We start from the raw sequence: 17,599 nt of genomic DNA on the forward strand, positions 1-17,599 counted from the left end.
AGATTTCCTGCACCACAGACACCCCTTTGGTCAAGTCTCACCAGGGCACAGCCAGACCTGCAGTTGGCTTAGCTGGTTTGAGGCTGAGAACTGACTCATTGCTAACCCCTGCACAGGCCAGTGGCTGCCACTTGGTGACTGCACTGTGGCAGAGAGAAACTGCCTTGTGTGAACTAAAATACTCAAGTACTTATTAAGAAACAGAGAACTGATGCACTACATAGATTTAGTGTCTTAAGATAAGCTCCACCTGAATTAAATCATGATTCCAGGCAGAAAGGGACCTGGGGGGACTGGTTGACACCCGACTGAACATGAGCTGGCAGTGTGCCCTGGTGGCCAAGAAGGCCAAAGGCATCCTGGCATTCCTATCAGGCATAGTGTGGCCAGCAGGAGCAGGGAGGTCATTCTTCCCCTGTACTTGGCACTGGTGAGGCTGCACCTTGAGTGCTGTGTCCAGTTCTGGCCCCTCAGTTTGGGAAGGACCTTGAGATGCTCAAATGTGTCCAGAGGAGGCAACGAGGCTGGTGAAAGGCTTGGAACACCAGCCCTGTGAGGAACGACTGAGGGAGCTGGGGGTGTCGGCTTGGAACACCAGCCCTGTGAAGAACGACTGAGGGAGCTGGGGGTGTTTAGCCTGGAGAAAAGGAGACTCAGAGGTGACCTTATCACTTTCTACAACTCCCTAAAAGATGGTTGTAGCCAGGTGGGGTTGGTCTCTTTCTCCAAGCAGCAACTGACAGAATGAGAGGACACACTCTTAAGCTGCACTAGGGGAAGTTCACGTTAGACATCAGAAAAAAATTATTCACTGAAAGACTGATGGGGCAATGAAATTGTCTGGCCAGGGAGGTGGTGGAGTCAGCATTAGAAAAGACTGGACGTGGCACTTGGTGCCATGGTTTAGCCTGGAGAAAAGGAGACTCAGAGGTGACCTTATCACTCTCTACAACTCCCTAGAAGATGGTTGTAGCCAGGTTGGTCTCTTTCTCCAGGCAGCAACTGACAGAATGAGAGGACACACTCTTAAGCTGTACTAGGGGAAGTTCAGAAAAAAATTATTCACTGAAGACTGATGGGGCAATGAAATTGTCTGGCCAGGGAGGTGGTGGAGTCAGCATTAGAAAAGACTGGACATGGCACTCGGTGCCATGGTTTAGTTGATGAGAGGAGGTTAGGTTAGGTCATGGGTTGGGCTTGATGATCTCAAAGGTTTTTTCCAACCTAGTTCATTCTGTGATTCCCAACCAGGATCAGAACTGTTTTACTTCACCTTGCAGGAAAACACCAAACCACAAGTTACAGGAGCAGAGACATCAGGACAGACTACAGATACAGCCCAATTATTTTTCATGTTAAAGCCTCCTTACTTTCTTGGATCAGTGTAAAAGGGCTTAGCAAAACCAAAGTCTGGGCAGTCCAGCTGTGGAAAACTGTTCTAGGTCCCTCTTTGTGGGTCCTGTTCTTTGACACAGGGGAATATCTTCCTTTCCACCTTTCAAAGAAAAAGAAACAAAACAAAAAATCCCAGGGAGCCTGCTCCTGCCCATGCCCTCACCAGGAGCTTCTGACAGGTCCCAGGAGCAACAAGATGATGCACTGGTGAGCAACACACAAGCAGAGGATGACTGCATGCCAGGGAACCTCAAGTTACTATGTTGTTTGAAGAATCAAGCCCAGAATGGTACTTCCAAACACATAAAAGACAAGTATTTCTGCCCTTTAGAAGAAAAACCACACTGCAGAGACATTAAATAAATAAAATTTACCTAATTCTTCCCTTTCCTTTAAAAAGAATTAGGACCAAAATTTGTGAAAGTACTGAAGACTCAGCCAGCACACACACATTCACTCCCTCTCTCATGCATCTACAAACACATCACCCTTCCTCAAATCCCAATGTCTTCCTGTGTGTTTCACTCTCAACACATCCATGTTTCTCCTTCAGCCTCAATCACACAGGTTTAGATAAAAGGTGCATTCAAGTGCAGAGTACTGATATTAACTCAGACTCAATCCTATCAGCAATATCAAGTAAAAACTGTGCCCCCAGGAATCTCCACTCATTTTGTGGGATGCGACAGGCTCAGTCCTCCTCCTGTGTGCTGCCTGGTACAACAAAGGGCTGTCACTCACAGAAAGCTGGTATTAGAGCATGGGCCAAAGAAAAGTAGAGAGGGGGAAAAAAAAGATATTAAGAAGGTGCTAAACAAGGTACAAAACCCACCCTGAGGCAACTTGCAGCAATCAACAATGAAATGGCAACAAACAGGGCTGCTGTCTCTGCAGACTGCATGAGGAGTTGTGAGCTATACTGAAACACTGAGTTCAGCAGTAACTGAAGCCACTGTTGAAACAGATCCAAAAAGATTCTTAGAAACAGAAAGTCATGGGTTAAAGAAATCTAAATTTTCTAAAACAGTATTTTTAATTGCTGACCATGGGAGCACACAGTAATTTTCACCAGGTAAAGTCAGCCTTAAGTTAAGTGTACGTGACAAGCTTGAGACAGACAAAAGCTGCACAACAAATGCCTTTTCCAGTTAGCACTGGGTTAACACAGACTTGACTTGTGTTGAAGCTCCTGAAGATACTTTACAAAGGAAAATGAGAAACCCAAACCATTCCAAGCTCCTCTGCAGCTGCAGGTAAACACATCAGGAACAAACTGACACCTGTAGCACTTGTTTCCTATCTCCATACGGATGCTCTCACTCCATGTATTACTGAGGGCGGCCCTTACCTTGGGACAACCAGACATCAAACCTGATTGTTGGAAAATCAACAACCAGTATTTGCACAGCTCTTGTGTTGCATCCTTACCGTTTCCTAGTAAGTAAGCATTGCTATAGGCACTGGTGCTTTAGAGTCAGTAAGGTGGGCGGAAATACATCGGAATATGGAAAGTACCATACACATACATTGAGGCAAATAAACAGTGATGCTATGAATGGTCTCTCCAGGGGTGACACAAAGATCTGCTTCCTTCTTCTTAAATATATAAACAACAAATCAGACCAGAAGTCAGTCTGCCAGTTTTCATACAGCTGAGCTGCAGTCATGACCTAAAATATGGCTTATATTGTGGGCTGGGCGGTTTGAGGGCTGCTTGGAAGAATCTGAAGCAGATGTGTTTGCAATGGAAAGCAAAGGTGACATCGCTGAGCCATCTGGAGGAAGAGCTGTGGCTATTTCTGGAAACAAAGAAGTTAAGTTAAAATTGGATAAGTGTGATGTGTTGGTCATGTGCATTGGTGGCATATCTGGAAGCAAAGGAAAACTTGGCTGAGCAAAACCAACAGGCCTGGGAGGAGACAAAATGGATCCAAATCGATTGTTTAAACCTCCACTGCTCGGCTTCTCCGTGCTTGGGTTTGGGAACATTTGATTGGGAAAGTAAGGGATAGAAATGTCATTGGAGAGGGTAGGGTGGGCAGGAGAGTAAGGTGGATAGAAGGACGGCAGTGTATTCTGAGGATCAACTGGGATTAGAGCTGGTGTCCGAGTGGCACTAGGCTGAGTGACCGGTGGGATGAAAGAAGCGTTAGCATTTATTGGTGGATTCATGCCACCCTCCGGAATGAAAGGGAATCCAAAATTCTGGGAGAGCGTATGTTGGTCAGGGGCTGCGTTATCGTTGGACACTTGAGGGCCATCAGACATAAATCGGACAATGCTTCCTCTTTTTTCTATCGTGGACTGTTGGCGCCCAAGGATCATGCTGCCACTGGTGGACAGAGGAAGATGGGGAAGACTAGGGTCAAAGACATTTCCATGTCTCTGATTTCCGGATCGATTCCTTTCGGGCTGACGAATTTTAGAACCTCCGTTGTCTTGCAGAGGATGCCTCGAGCGCTGAGTGACCGAAGAGTTTGGCTGACGAACAGAAGGCTGCCCTTGCTCGCCGTTTCCATGAGAAACTGCAGGGTGAGGGTGAGTCGGCCTCACAACTCCATGCATATTGCTGGACACGGGTGTATTCATGTGGTTCTTAGTTCCATGACTGTCTGTCATCCTCATGGGGTTCGACTTCTGCACAGAGATGTTTGGGCTTGTATTGCGACCCTGAATGTCTCCTGAGGAAGAAGAACTCGAAAAAGGAATAGTCAATGAACTGTTCCTTGTGTTAATTGCCCCAATGGACATGTCACAGCTTTCCCTGCTCTGGCCATCACCATCCCTTCGGATGTGGACGCTCTCCCGTGCTGGGGGACAGTTGTACTCGATTGTGGAGGAGGCACCGCACTGTGTGTTCCTTTGATGTTCTGGGATTGATCTTTGGCTTCCACTGACTTGATCTCCAAGGTGAGGGGCGAGCAAACTCTGCATGAAACTTTGGTGGCATGTGTTTTCGTTTTCCCTCGATGGCAGGGTATTCCCCGTTGGAATACCCTGTACTGGCTGGTAGGGCAGTCTCTTCTGCCTCTCTATGGATGGCGCAGCATTCTGACCGATTCGGAACGCTTGTGACTGCATGCCCCGGAGGGAGGACACAGAATTGCCAATTTCACTGTTTCTTGAAGCCTGTACATCGAAATTGCCTGTCGGTTGTTGATTGGGTCCAGAGGGCTTAAATGTTTGGCAATCGGAAAGACGCTGCACATCCGAGCCAACTGTGTGGTCAACTGACAAGCGGCCCTGCATATTATGAATCGCCAACCCTTTACTTCTAGAAACATCAAGATAGCTTCTCATTTCAAGCTGGTCAGAAACCCTAGGGCCTTGAAGAGATATCCCTATTCTCTGCTCAGAATTAGAGGGTGTCTTCCCAATGAGAGCCTCAGCAGAGTAGCTGGAAACTCTGTTTCTTTCCTGCCTGTGAGGGGTGCATGTCATATCTGATGGTCTGGAAACGATACTGGCCTGGGACACCATTTGCTGCTCTAAGCCCCTTGAGGTCATAAGTCTTTGCATCTGATTGTGCCCTGACACGTGTTCTGAAGTGGAACCTTGCTGTCTGCTGCCAACATCCTGTTGCTGTTGATGCATAATATCCTGATTGATATGGCTCTGAGGGTGGTTATGGTGGTTTCTGCTTGTTGCAGGATTTTCACAATTCTTTTCAGGCTGGGAAGCTCCAAAGTGCTGCTGCATCTGCTGCTGCATTTGTTGGTGGTGAGGATGGGGCTGACCACCTTTCTGCCGTGTTTGATCACTTCCGTGGTGTTTTTGCTGTAGAGAAAGCTGTGTGGCTTGTGTTCCCTGGATGAGATTCCGTTTCTTTTGCATCTGCACCTCCTGCTGTATCGTTCGCTGTTGGTGGACGCTGTGGGGTTGAGAGTGGACTGAGTTTTCCCCATGACTGACGTGGTGCTGCAGCTGGTACAAGTGGTGCCTCTCTCTTAACTGCCCAGCCTGCTGCTGCTTCAAGTACGGGTGATTACTGTGAAGGTGAGAGATGCCTTGGGCAGGGGCGTGTTGGATTGGCTGCAAGTGCTGCCCTGCCTGGCCTGGCTGCTCTGAAAGCGGTGGCTGAGAACCGCACTGAACTTCAGTTTGTCTCAAAGCCGGCGTTACGAAATTGCTGTTGGGTGGGAATAACCTACTGAGGCCATCAGCGTGCCCTTGATTGCTCACTGGTGCCACTGAGTTGGATGAATTAGGAGGAATCTGACTAACCAGCATCTGTGTTTGATCAGCAATACCCTCTGGTGTCCGGTTCATCAGCGTCATCCCCTCAAGCCTTATGGGTGCTGTCTGGCACTGCTTTTGCCTCTTTGCTGTAGAAAGCAGAAGGTCATCCTGAACAGCCCTCTTGGCAGAGTCCTTGCGACCTTCATGGTTTTGCTGCTTTAAGTGTGATTCCTGCAGCTGGGGAGCCTGCATGCTGCTTGCCCTGATAGCATTCAGTTGTTCCTGAGCGTATTCACTCATCAGAGCAGGTCCTGGAGACGGATTGATGTATGTGCTAGATGGAAGGGAGAGGCTAACGGTTGCAGGGATGCTTGCAGGCTCTGAAGACTGGGATAAACCCGAGCAACTCACCAGGGGATGGACAATGCGGCTCTGGTGTATCAGATTATTCACGCTTAGACTGGTTATGCTGGGTGTCTGGGAAGTGGAAATCTGCAAAGGAGTGTTTGATGTTTCTACACCTCCTACAGAGGAGCTTGGCTTCTCCACCTGCCTGTTGACATTGGTCTGTACTGTTTCATGAGTGCTGAATTTGTTTGGTGCTACTTCCAGTGGCCCTGCGTTGTTTTCTTTCACTGACTGAGGTTTAAAAGGCTGTTGCTCTCTCTCCAAAGGTGCGACCTCAGACTTAGAGATGACATCCCTTGTGTTAACATGTATTCCCCCTCCACTTTTCTCAAGGCTTTCCTGGTCAAAAATAGCTCTGGCTGCAAGAGCTACAATGTCAGTCTGTTCTGAAAATGTGCAGCTGTTACAGGTGCTGGTAGAGGTGCTGCTTGTGACATCTTCTCTGGTGGTATCTGGCAACATAGATGCAACAGAGAAGCCTCGACTGCTGCCAGAGCTGGTTGACATGGGGGAGTCTGCCTGCCTGCTCGTAATAAGGGAAGCACTGACTACTTCCTGATCAGAGATGCAGGAGTGAGGCTGGGAGAGAGTGTCACTTTCTGTGTTCATCAACAAGAGTTCCTGCTTCTCAGGCAAATCAACATTTGATTCTGCTGATTTAGAGTTTTCCATAGGAAAATTAGAATGCTCCCCCTGAACAGTAAATGAAGAGGTTTTTTCCACAGCTGTTCTTTCTTTTGTGAGATCAGACAGCATTTTGGTTAGACCCTGTCCTTCTAACAAGTCCGCATCTTGCATCACCACTGAGGAATCCTGTGCAACGTTGCAGGACTCCGAAATCATTCCTGCCTTGGAAGTATGACCTGCTGTGTTGCTCTGTGCTGCTGAAGTCCCATTTGCAACCTGCAAATGTGTAACCTGTGCTTCTTTACCAGAGGATGTTAAGGTGCTGGGGGGTTCACAGGGTTTGGGAGACTCTGATGGGACAGAGGCAGTTGGGTGGCTCTGAGATCCCTGGGCCTGCTGGCGAGGAGCAGCATCTTTGGCCAGTGGGGGAGCGAGCAGCAGCTGCTCTGACACTACAGACTCCAGTGGTGAGGAAGCAGGCACCTCTGCCATGCTTGGCTCTGGAGCAGAGGGGGTTTTCACTGCCTGTTCGGAGCTTGCAGCCTCTTTGGAAGGAGAGCCAGAAATGCTGACGCCGCTCGATGCAGCCGTGCTGCCCGCCTGCGGTGTGGATACAGCCTGTGACACTGCTGGGGCGTTTTCTGGTGGCCCTTTGCCACTTGAGGGCTTGGCCACCGTTTCCACAGGAGCACAATCCACCTTCCCTGCATCCTTGCAAGGAACTGCTGGGCAGGACACTTTATTATTGACTGTTAGGTGTTTCTTTGTGCTTGGCTTTTTGTTTGACCTTTTTGATTTTGCACTGGATGGCAAGCCAGCAGCCGCTTTTTGCGGGGAAGCGTTTATGGAATTAGATGCACTGGTTAATACCGAAACCTCTGCAGGCACTGAAGATGCCACAGAAGTTGGCAATGACACACAGTTAACTGTGGCAATCTGGTTATTGACAGTTGCAGGATTGGTGGGGTGGCTGAGAGACAAGTGCAAGCAGCTCTGTCCAGCCATTTGTGATATGCTTTGATTGAGGTTAGCTAAAGCACCAAATGTGTTGAGGGCAACATTGGTATTTGGATCTTCGCTGGTGGTGGGCTGAATAATTTGCATAGGGGCTTGGTTTGAGGCTCCAGATGAAGACATCACAGGCTGCAAGGCAAAAAGCTGCCCATTTAATGAAATAGTCTGAGGGTGCTGTTGGTTGGACATTGTCACTGAAAATGTCTGTGTAGAGCTAGAAGATGGCAAAGAAGATGGCCTTGGTAATATATGGACAAGGTGTTTCCCTCCAAAAGTCTGTGGAAGGGAGGCATTTTGCATGGAGCCGCTGGAATTGGCGACTGCAGTCGGCCCATTCATGGGAACTCTTACAGAAGCAGAAGGCTGAGCAGAGAGGAGGGGAAGAGGATTCTGATTTGCAGCTTGTATAATTACAATTTGCTGACTAACATTTTGGCTGGGAACTTCCGCTCTCACAATGGGTGGGCACGGAGCAGGGTTTGGAGGCTGGAGAATGATGACATTCTGGTTAGCTGGTGCTCCTGTCACAGCCGAGGCGACTGGCTGAGCCATCTGAATCACCTGCATAGCTGAGTTTAATGGAAGGATACTTCCTGCAGCCTGAGCTTTAACCTGTGGCTGGCTGATTAAAGGCTGTATAGGTACAGGTGGGCACGAGGGCAAGGTAACTACAATCTGTTCAGCTGCCTGGCCATCCCCAGGCAGAGAAGCATGCAAACTGATACTTGTAGTCAAAGGCCTGCTGTGGGCAGAAGACACAGTCCCAGCACCATTGACTGGCTCGTTGAGGAGGGCAGGCATTATCCCGGATGGCGTCTGGCTCAGCGGCTGAACCGTGTTTCCTGCCAGCTGCAAGGTGGTCCACGTGGTCTGCGTGTTCCCAGCTGAAGGCATCCGGGTAAGGCTACTCATGTTTTTCAAGTCTGAAGTGCCAACACCTGAAGAGCCTGAAAAAGACCAGCAGTTCTCCAGAGGACTGGCAGCCAGAGTGCTTATTGCTGTCACAGCCTTAACTCCTTCTGCTGCAGACGTCGCAGGCGTGCCAGCACTGCTGACCACGTCCGTACTTTTGGGGACATTTGCAGAAGAGCAGCTCTCTGCAGTAGACAGCCTCACAGGTGGCACACAAGCTGTGTCTGTGGTTGAAATGGCACCGCTCTCCTGGAGGTCACTTCTGGAATTGTGTGTATTTGAGCAAGTCGCATTCACCTGCTGACCTTGGGAGGCTTCCATGGAGGCACTGGAAGGAAGGCTGGTTCCCTGCGGGAGCGTTTTCTTTGTTGACTTAGTGCCCTCCTCATCACTTTTACTTTTGGGGGGATTTTGCTCATTCTGTGGTGCATTACTTGAAGGACACTGTAGTTCCTGCTCTGCTGCAGGCCGAGGTGTGCCCTGTGAGCTGGCAGGAGCAGCAGTGGGCATACTTCGCTCATTCTCCGGGGTGGAGAGCTCAAGAACATTCCCCGCTGGAGCTGTCTGAGCAGAAGCCAGTGGAGAAACTGTAGGTTGTGACCATGGCTTATTTTCTGTGGGATAAATACCAGCAATAGTCACAGGAGTCACTAGGTTGCAAGTTCTCTGAACTGGCACAACGTTGGCTGTTTGCTTTTGTAAATTATGACCGACATTAAACGTTATTCCCTGCACAGATGCTCCCTGGTTATTTCCATTTGGCTGAGTCCCATTTGAATAGACAATGATGTTCTTCTGAACCTGATCACTGGGAATAACAACTGAGACCTTGGCATTTTTGAGGTTTCCTTTCCAGTGGATTGTAGGGTCATCATACAAGCAAATATCATTGGCTTTCAGTAGCTCAATGTATCTCCCGTTTTCCTTTTGCAGTTCATCCAATTGTTTCCGAAGTTTTTTTATCTCTTCAGCTACAAAACAGTGAAAACACTCCATTACATCAGCACCAGAGCAAATAATGAAATAATGTTACCACATGATTTAGAGAGCAAACACTGTGTAGTAATGAAATAATTTGTAGAAATAAATTGAATAAATTGTTAATAATGTATGTTATTTTCAAATGGTTAGCACAACCTATGTGCTTTTATCCTGATAAGTCTCTCTACTGAATGGGGAAGTAAATTAATTTCACAGACTACTCCATTATATCAAATTATTTAGGAAAAAACATTAGGACTATCCCAGATGAAATTGAATGCTAATCAAAATTGTTTAATTCCTGAAGGAAAGAAAAGCACATTAATTTTTTTCTTTTCCATGCTCTTTTGCAAACACCAAAATTGTTTTAATTGATAAGCTTACAACTTTTCAGAAGAATTAAGTTTCATTACATCTAAAAATTACAGACAAAATGAAATACAAAGCACTCATGTAAAGCCACAAAAACTGGCAATGCACTTGGGAGATGTTTCACCAAACTGGGAAAATCACAATAAAGCAGAAATAAATATGCAAAACCCCAACATTAGCCCTGAGATGATTTCTGCCACACCTTCACCACTGTACTTTTACAGATTTATTCAAGTAAATTTTATATGATGCATTATATTTTTATAAAATGAGCTGTTATAACTTTTACAGCTTTTCAAATTGAAAAAAAAAAGCTTTATGAATGAAGAAAACTTCATCTTTTCAATGAAAAAAAATCTAACTGAAGTTTGTCAGAAATCATTCTGGTCACCATAGTAGAATAAACTGGGGCAGAATTTACCAGATGATGCCACATCACCTATAAGCTCTGTAATTACTTTACATCACAATGCAATTGCTTCATTATCTGATAGCTACGTGCCAGAACACTCACTTGGGCATTCTGTCAGCTTTTTGTTTCAAGATATCCTAAGCAGCTGTATTTTTCCTGCTTAATTTCTTGGGATTCCCATGTGTGGTTCCAGGCTTTGTTGTTAGTCAGTACAGAGACACAGCAGAAGTGAGGGACAGAAATTCTAGAGCCCCCACCAGCATCTGTACTTACCCTGCTCATTGTTCCCTCCATTTAACAGAAGTTCATCATTCTGTCTTTTCATTTCTGTTATGTACTTAAAGGCCTGATCCAGGATCATGTTCTTGCTCTGTAGAAGAAAACACACATACAAGAATAGGAGAAAGGTCTAGAATTTGTAAATCCATTAGTGACGAGGCTGCACTTACTCCAAGAGATTTTTATTTTAAAAATATGCTCTGAATATCACTGGGAAGAGTTTCTTTCCTTCTGGTTTGGGTTGGGTTTTTTAGAGGTTGTTTTTTGGTTTGGTTGCTTTTGTAAGATGAAACTACAGGTTTTGTGAGTGATGCTGACCCTAAAATGCTGTGAGATTTTACAGAATAACATTTCCAGTGCTGGAGCTGACACTGTCTGATGCCAGAGGTAGATACTAAGGCCACACATCCTGAACAGCCAACATCCTTTCTTGCTGATCAGCCTAAAATTCATGTTCACTAATAAACATCACATGAGATTTCCAGGATACTGCCTTGTAAATATTTTATTAGAAAGGCAACAAACATGGAACAACTATCCAGGGAGATATATGCATAATTTTGAGAGTAGTATACTACGGAATATGGGAAGAGAAAATGACCCCTCCACAATCATCTTTTCATGAAGCTATGCTTATTCTGTCTGCAAAACCTTTGTTCATTTCTTAATTTCTTCTATTGTTCAGTAGGAATAGTATCTGCTAGGGATTCCTCTATCTTGAAAAAGATGCTTCTGTGCATCAATCTCAAAGCATTTGTCCTGCTACATCTTTTGCAAGGAGAGCGTCTTAAATTACTATTATTATAATTTCAGTTTCTGAATTGCTTTCAAGCAATATGAAGGATGCCAAAAATATAGCAGTCATATGCAACACTTTCAGATATAATGCTCAAAATCTGTGAAACTACATTCATGTGACCCTGAACTTCCATCTTAATAACTAGTGATATTTTTGAGTATATTAATTCAGACAGTTTTTCCTTCTTGCTAATACAAATAATAAAATAAGTATTTATACTTCTACAGACAAAGAAACATTTGGACATTTCACAGGAAACTTGTATGCACCTCTGGATGGACACTCACCTGCTTAAGTGCTGGAGAGCAGGGAATGAGTTCTCCAATTCTGTTTATCCCAGCATTAATCTTTTTCTTTCGATGTCTCTCCACTAAGCAAAAACAATATGTACTGTGTCATCTGGTTGGGCAAGTCAGCACAACAGAAGCACAACTAGGATAATGCAAGAGCTCATAAATACATTATTTCATTACACATTGGAACCTGGAGTAACTTGAGTGAGGAAAAATGTTCCTCTAAAGTAAACCTCATTAATACTCACTGGAATCAAAGAGCCATAACGTAAATAGCCTTTAAAAGGTGGGGATGTTTTGAACCCCTTCACGAGGAAAAATGTTCCTCTAAAGTAATTAATTACTCATTAATACTCACCGGAATCAAAGAGCCATAATGTAAATAGCCTTTAAAAGGTGGGGATGTTTTGAACCCCTTCATGAAAAAGTTCCTACAACTCAAAATTCAGGTTTTGAAACTGCTTTCTAACACAGTTTTATGACACTCTCTTCATAAAGCAGATTAAATTTTAAATTGATTAAATCTACGCATACAGAAAGCAAATGAACAAAGATTATGGAAAGAATCAGTTTCAGATTTGGGAAGCGAACCCATGCCTCTTAAATTCAAATGTCAAATTTAGCACCAAAAGAGAAATAATGTAGATTTTATGAGTCTTCAGGCTGAATTTTACATTTCTATTAACAGAGGAGCCAGCCAACACTGAACATAGCTGAAGCTCTAGGTAGATGGACAATCAGTTACTCTTTTCTATGTCCAAAGGTTTAACTGTTCCATAGTGTCTAACTGGCTGGGAGTAAAGAAAATACTGAATGGAGACCAGTTCCAATGAATTACCTATTTTGGAGAAGGTCAGAAAATGCTTCATTTATAGGCTTCTAGTGATTTACCTCTTCAATAGGTCTGAATATTGGCAGAAGGAGTCTACACTGTAAGTCTAGGAGTGGTTTTCACAGACAGTATCTCTGTTTTCCATCCACCACAAAGAGCAGCCTCTTTCAAATATATTAACTCTCATGTAGCTATTTTTTTACTGAAATATTTTTATGTTCTATGCAAATCTAAAACTATAGATGTCTTTTTTCAAAAAAAAAAAAAAGGAGAAAGTTGTCATAGCTTTGTCAGGACTCAAACCATTGCGTTATTCGTTCATGGTGCAGAATGAACCTTTTGATTTGTACAGTTGCTCTGCTTTTGGTGGCACACAGAAACGAACCAAGACCTGCAGGTTAGTGTACTTCACTTTGCTCCATTACAAAAGACTCACTAATTTAATTTAAATAGTTTTATTTCAGTAGCCTGTCACTTCAATTTACCTTTCTCAAACAATTTTTTTTTTGTATTTCAGGAAAGATTGCTGGCATTGACAGAGACAGGCCTAAATACACTGAACACAGCAGGACAAAGTTTCTTATGTAAGAAATTTACCATATAAATTAGAGCACCTCTGTGAAAATTAAAACACAGAACATTTAATATTTAATTTTTAGATATCTTACTAATACATACCCATATCACAGTGTTTGTGAAGTGCTACTCTTTTGTTTTGGTAATATTTGCAACACTCTCCTCAGCTTTTCCATATATTAATGACTAAGAAAGTATAGGCTTGGAAAGAGCTGGTTCCCACATACTGCAGAGTTCAGCCCAGGTAATAAAGATTTTGGAAAGCTATCAACAAGTGAAACAGGAATTCCAATGAGGCCAACCATCTTAGAAGTAAACTTGATAAGACTGTTTCCTGATTCTTCTTAATTCTTAAGAAATTTGCCACACCCTGAGCACACTCAACAAGCACAGCACAGCTCAGGCTTCATGTGGAAACTGCTCAGTGGTTTTTCCAGCTGAGTTTCTGAAGATCACGTCATGCTGCTGTTCAGGTAGAAGAAGAACTGCAATCAATTTCTTTGGATAAACCAGGCCAAAGCCTTCCAGACTCTTCCCCAGTCCATCTTTCTGTTCCTGTTTGTAGAAGATGCCATTGGCACTAGACACTGACTGGGTGCTGCCCAAGGGATGTGACTCCTGCCAACAACACACAGTCAACATTTGCACAGAATTTCTGGGGTGTCAACATCCAAGTGGTGCCTTAGGAATAGGCTAGAATAATACTTCTAATCCAGGGAGCCTCTAAAGCTCTCAGGTAGGACACCTGTCTCTGTTTTGACAGAGGTGATATCAGTTGTATGTGAATGCCTGTGCAGTTGTTTTCCTTTGAAATTGAACACCGCTGAAATTGTTTACTTAATTTACTAGCTTTGGAAAGGCAGGTGTTCCTTCATACTTTAACTTTGTACTGTGGAAACCAGCAAACTAGAAACAATCTGCACAGTTATTTTATGCAAGGACACAGAAAAGTGTTTGATAGGGTGAGACTTTTTCAATGTACTAAACTCCTATGGATGAACCTTCTCATGCAAAGTACGTTTTACTACTCCAGAGTGTCTGTGCTTATTTCCAGACCAAACAGCAAAGCAAGATGTTCCCACCTGCATTATGTGTCTCCCGGTTTTTCTTTCTGTGAAACATAAAGGGAAAAGACTCATGTGAAACTGAAGGTTAAAGACCTGCACACAAACAAGTATTTCTTATATTATTTCTATTACAGCTAAAAATACTAAATATTATAGCCTGCTCTGTGAACTAGAAAGCAGAAGTCACAATCAGATGTTCTTAGACATTGGTATTAGAGAGTTTCTAACAAAAATTTGTTCATGGTCAGACTTAAATCAATTGCAATATAACATGGCACAGTGTAATGCTCCACTTGATTATTCATACATATTTATAGTGGAGCTCTGGGTTTTTATGTTCCTGTTACACTATGCAATGTTCAAAAAGGCCAAAGATTTTTAAAAAATCACTTTGTTTCTGAGGAACAAGACAGTTAAGTATTTGTCTGAAATGTTGCTTTTACATTCACTGGATCACTGAAACAGGAGAAAACTTTACCATACAAGTTGATTTTCCAGCCACATTGACTTCAAACATCATAGCTTCTGGTGTCAAAGAGGCTTCCTTTGTGAGAGAAACCAAAAATACTGTTCCTCTCCAGCTGCTGTTCTTTACTGTCTCAAAATTCTGAATAGGTGTCTTTTGGGCATGTGAGGGTTGTGTCTGGTTTCATATGTTCACCTGGGACTGATGACAACAATCATTGTGCAATGCCCCAAATCGCTTTACTGGCAGTCAGTAAATTTCAAATGTATACTCTACATATATAAATAAGATGTACTATACACATGCACTAAGACAAATAGTTCCAGGAAGTACAGTAAAGCAAAGCATGGGTTTTCTGGAAAAAGCAAAATTCCAGAAAAAAACAATTTCAGAAAGCTTCTATCCCGCAGCACACTCTAGATGCAAAGGTGTCTGCCAGGGCATGCAAAAAGCAGAGTAACATCCTCCGCTGTCCTTTTTGCCTGTCACAGAACAGTCCAGATGTAACAAGGAATCTGAGGTAAGAATGCGTGATACATGTGGAAGATGTGTGATTACCATGAGGCACAGTATATCCTTTGTGCTTTGAGTTGATACTGATTTCTGGTAACTCACTAAAGATAGCCTGCACCTAGAGTAACTTAGACAAGGATTAGAGACAGTAATGCTACTGCTACAGGTCAGACCCAGAGACATCTGCTAAGAAACAATGCTTAAAGATGATCATTAATACTAAATATGCACAGGAATATAAGGACTGGACAGACCCAGATGTCCCTTGGTTGACATTACCATTACAGAACACAAAATACTCTATTGGTCAGGTAAGAAAGAGTCGCCAAATCTGCGAAGACTGAAAAACCTTCTGTAGGACAAATCAACGTTCTCTATGAGCTTTCCTGATCATAAATCATATCCTACATGGTTAACTAGTGTAAGATGAATGCTGCATTTAACTAAGGACTGAAGACTTCCCCTACCAATCAGGTATTAGATCACCCATGTTAATACAAAGGAACAAAACTCTGGAAAAGTTCTAGTAAGGACCGAGTCAGTTCGTTACAAATTTTGGTCATAGTGTTGCTGTACAACCTCAAGGTGTAGTTTGAGTTCCTGCAGAGATTTGAGATGTAAGATCCATATTCCACTGGGAGATGAGGAAGAGATCTAAATGATCCTGTCAAAATTAGTATAGTTACCCCCCGATACCTACAAGGAGCCTCCACAAAAAGAGAGGCTGTGCTCTAACCAATGCAGCAATGCAGTTTTACACACGTCGGAATAGTCAGTGTAATAATTAAAGAATCTCTTTTGCCTAAGTCACCCAAGTACACATATCTTTAACAAATAGTTTGGCATAGACAGGGCAAGAGAGAAACTTTTGGATCAACCCTGATGAACACACAGAACTTCTTGTCCATACCCTTATAGTCAAACTTTTAGCCAGAAACTTTGTAACTGCAACATGACTGCACACTAGAGACATAGTCCTTTTCCCACAGGAACTCACCGATGCTGCTTCTTAGTAGGTGTCTCATTCTCTGTCATCTCTGGCATGGTTTCGGAGAAGAGAGCCTGAGGAAAAAATCATGGAAGGAATTAACAACTCCTTTTTGAATCCTTAGCCCATGACATTTACATGGCTTTGCCTTGGAGCACAAGGACAGAGCCTTACTACAGTGTAGGCACAAGTCGATCCCCTTGACTCAGAGCAGTTGATTTTGTGACATTAAAAATTAAGCACATTACCTATCAAGAAGTTATTAAGCACATTACCTATCAAGACTGGTTTCCATTTCCTCAATTACTTCAAATTTAAAAACTATTATAATCCCAACCACTTGCAGCAAACAAGAAGGATAGTTAAGAGTACAAGACTGCTTTTCAAATGGGAAGAGGAACAGCTGAACTCTCTCTTATCAGCCCTTCCTCACTGAATATGCATTCAACTCCCAATTCAAAATAAAGTATGAATGCTAAGCAAAAAACAAGCTACGATGAGGACATTTCATTAACTACAAATTTAGAATGCTCTTAATGTAGCAGATTACAAAACTTACTTGCTATTAAATTACTGTACACCTCAAAACAACCAAAAATGACATCCCTAACCTCTCAGATATGTAAAATTAAAGTTATACATAACAGCCTAATGAATTGCATCTCCCCTAACCTCTCAGATATGTAAAATTCAGCTAAAATTAAAGTTATACATAACAGCCTAATGAATTGCATCTAACTTGTCCTCCTCTTGAACAGATCGGTAGCCTATATTTAGACAAACAAAAACCTTATAAAACTACACAAAAGATGAGATTAAGTCAATGATGGTTGAACACATATCTACCAGAGGAATAAATTTCAAAGAGCAAGTGACATAAGTATACCATAGATGACAACAGGAAAAAACAGATCTGGTTTTTGATATGTCTGAGCTCCCTATCTACTTCCACAGCTCTGTTCACTCTCTCACCAACCAACCTGTTATTGCAACTCTTCCCATGGGCCCTCAAACTCCTTATGGCTTCACCTTTCTCTGGCTCCTCCCAAAAAGCTTCCTTCAACAGGCTTCATATCTTTAGGGTATTTTTTGTCTGTGTGCTTGGACTGCAAGGAAGTGGAGGTGGTTTTTAATATAACTTTAAACACCAAGCAGTTCTTAATGTAAACTGAGTCTACCACTATTGGCACTGACATCAAAAACAAACCCCCAAAGTAATATCCTTACAAACCAGAAAACCAGACACCTATGGAGCTCCCAAAGCACTGAAGCATATACTTCACAAAGGGCTCTGTGCACACACCTGTGTGTGTCAAACTAACAGAAATAATCTGTATTGTATCAGAACTGAATTCAGATACTGCTTTTCAGCCTTTATGCTCTAGAAGTTAATTGAATATTGTGCTGTTTACCATTCTAATCGTGAAGTACTTTCTCTGTTCCAGGAAAGACTTGGGAGATGTTGGCAAACCATAAAATAAAGCAA

General features: G+C 43.3%; 1 protein-coding gene across 2 annotated transcripts; it reads right to left on the reverse strand.

Moving 5' to 3' along the window:
* Positions 1–907: 907 nt before the first annotated feature.
* USF3 (upstream transcription factor family member 3) lies at positions 908–16,245 on the reverse strand. Of its 2 annotated transcripts, XM_039717790.1 has the most exons (5): positions 16,123–16,245; positions 14,162–14,190; positions 11,666–11,748; positions 10,574–10,670; positions 908–9,506 (listed from the first exon to the last, which is right to left on the reverse strand). In XM_039717790.1, exons 1-5 carry the CDS (start codon positions 16,167–16,169, stop codon positions 3,040–3,042), a joined length of 6,723 nt encoding a protein of 2,240 aa, XP_039573724.1. In that variant the 5' UTR covers positions 16,170–16,245; the 3' UTR covers positions 908–3,039. The 2 variants fall into 2 exon arrangements, with proteins under 2 accessions (XP_039573724.1, XP_039573725.1); XM_039717791.1 differs by lacking the exon at positions 14,162–14,190 and having other exon boundaries at positions 16,123–16,176.
* Between the last annotated feature and the right edge of the window lie 1,354 nt (positions 16,246–17,599).

This window comes from Passer montanus, unplaced genomic scaffold (assembly GCF_014805655.1).
Source record: "Passer montanus isolate IOZ18808 unplaced genomic scaffold, ASM1480565v1 scaffold39, whole genome shotgun sequence".
NCBI classification, from domain to species: Eukaryota; Metazoa; Chordata; class Aves; order Passeriformes; family Passeridae; genus Passer; species Passer montanus.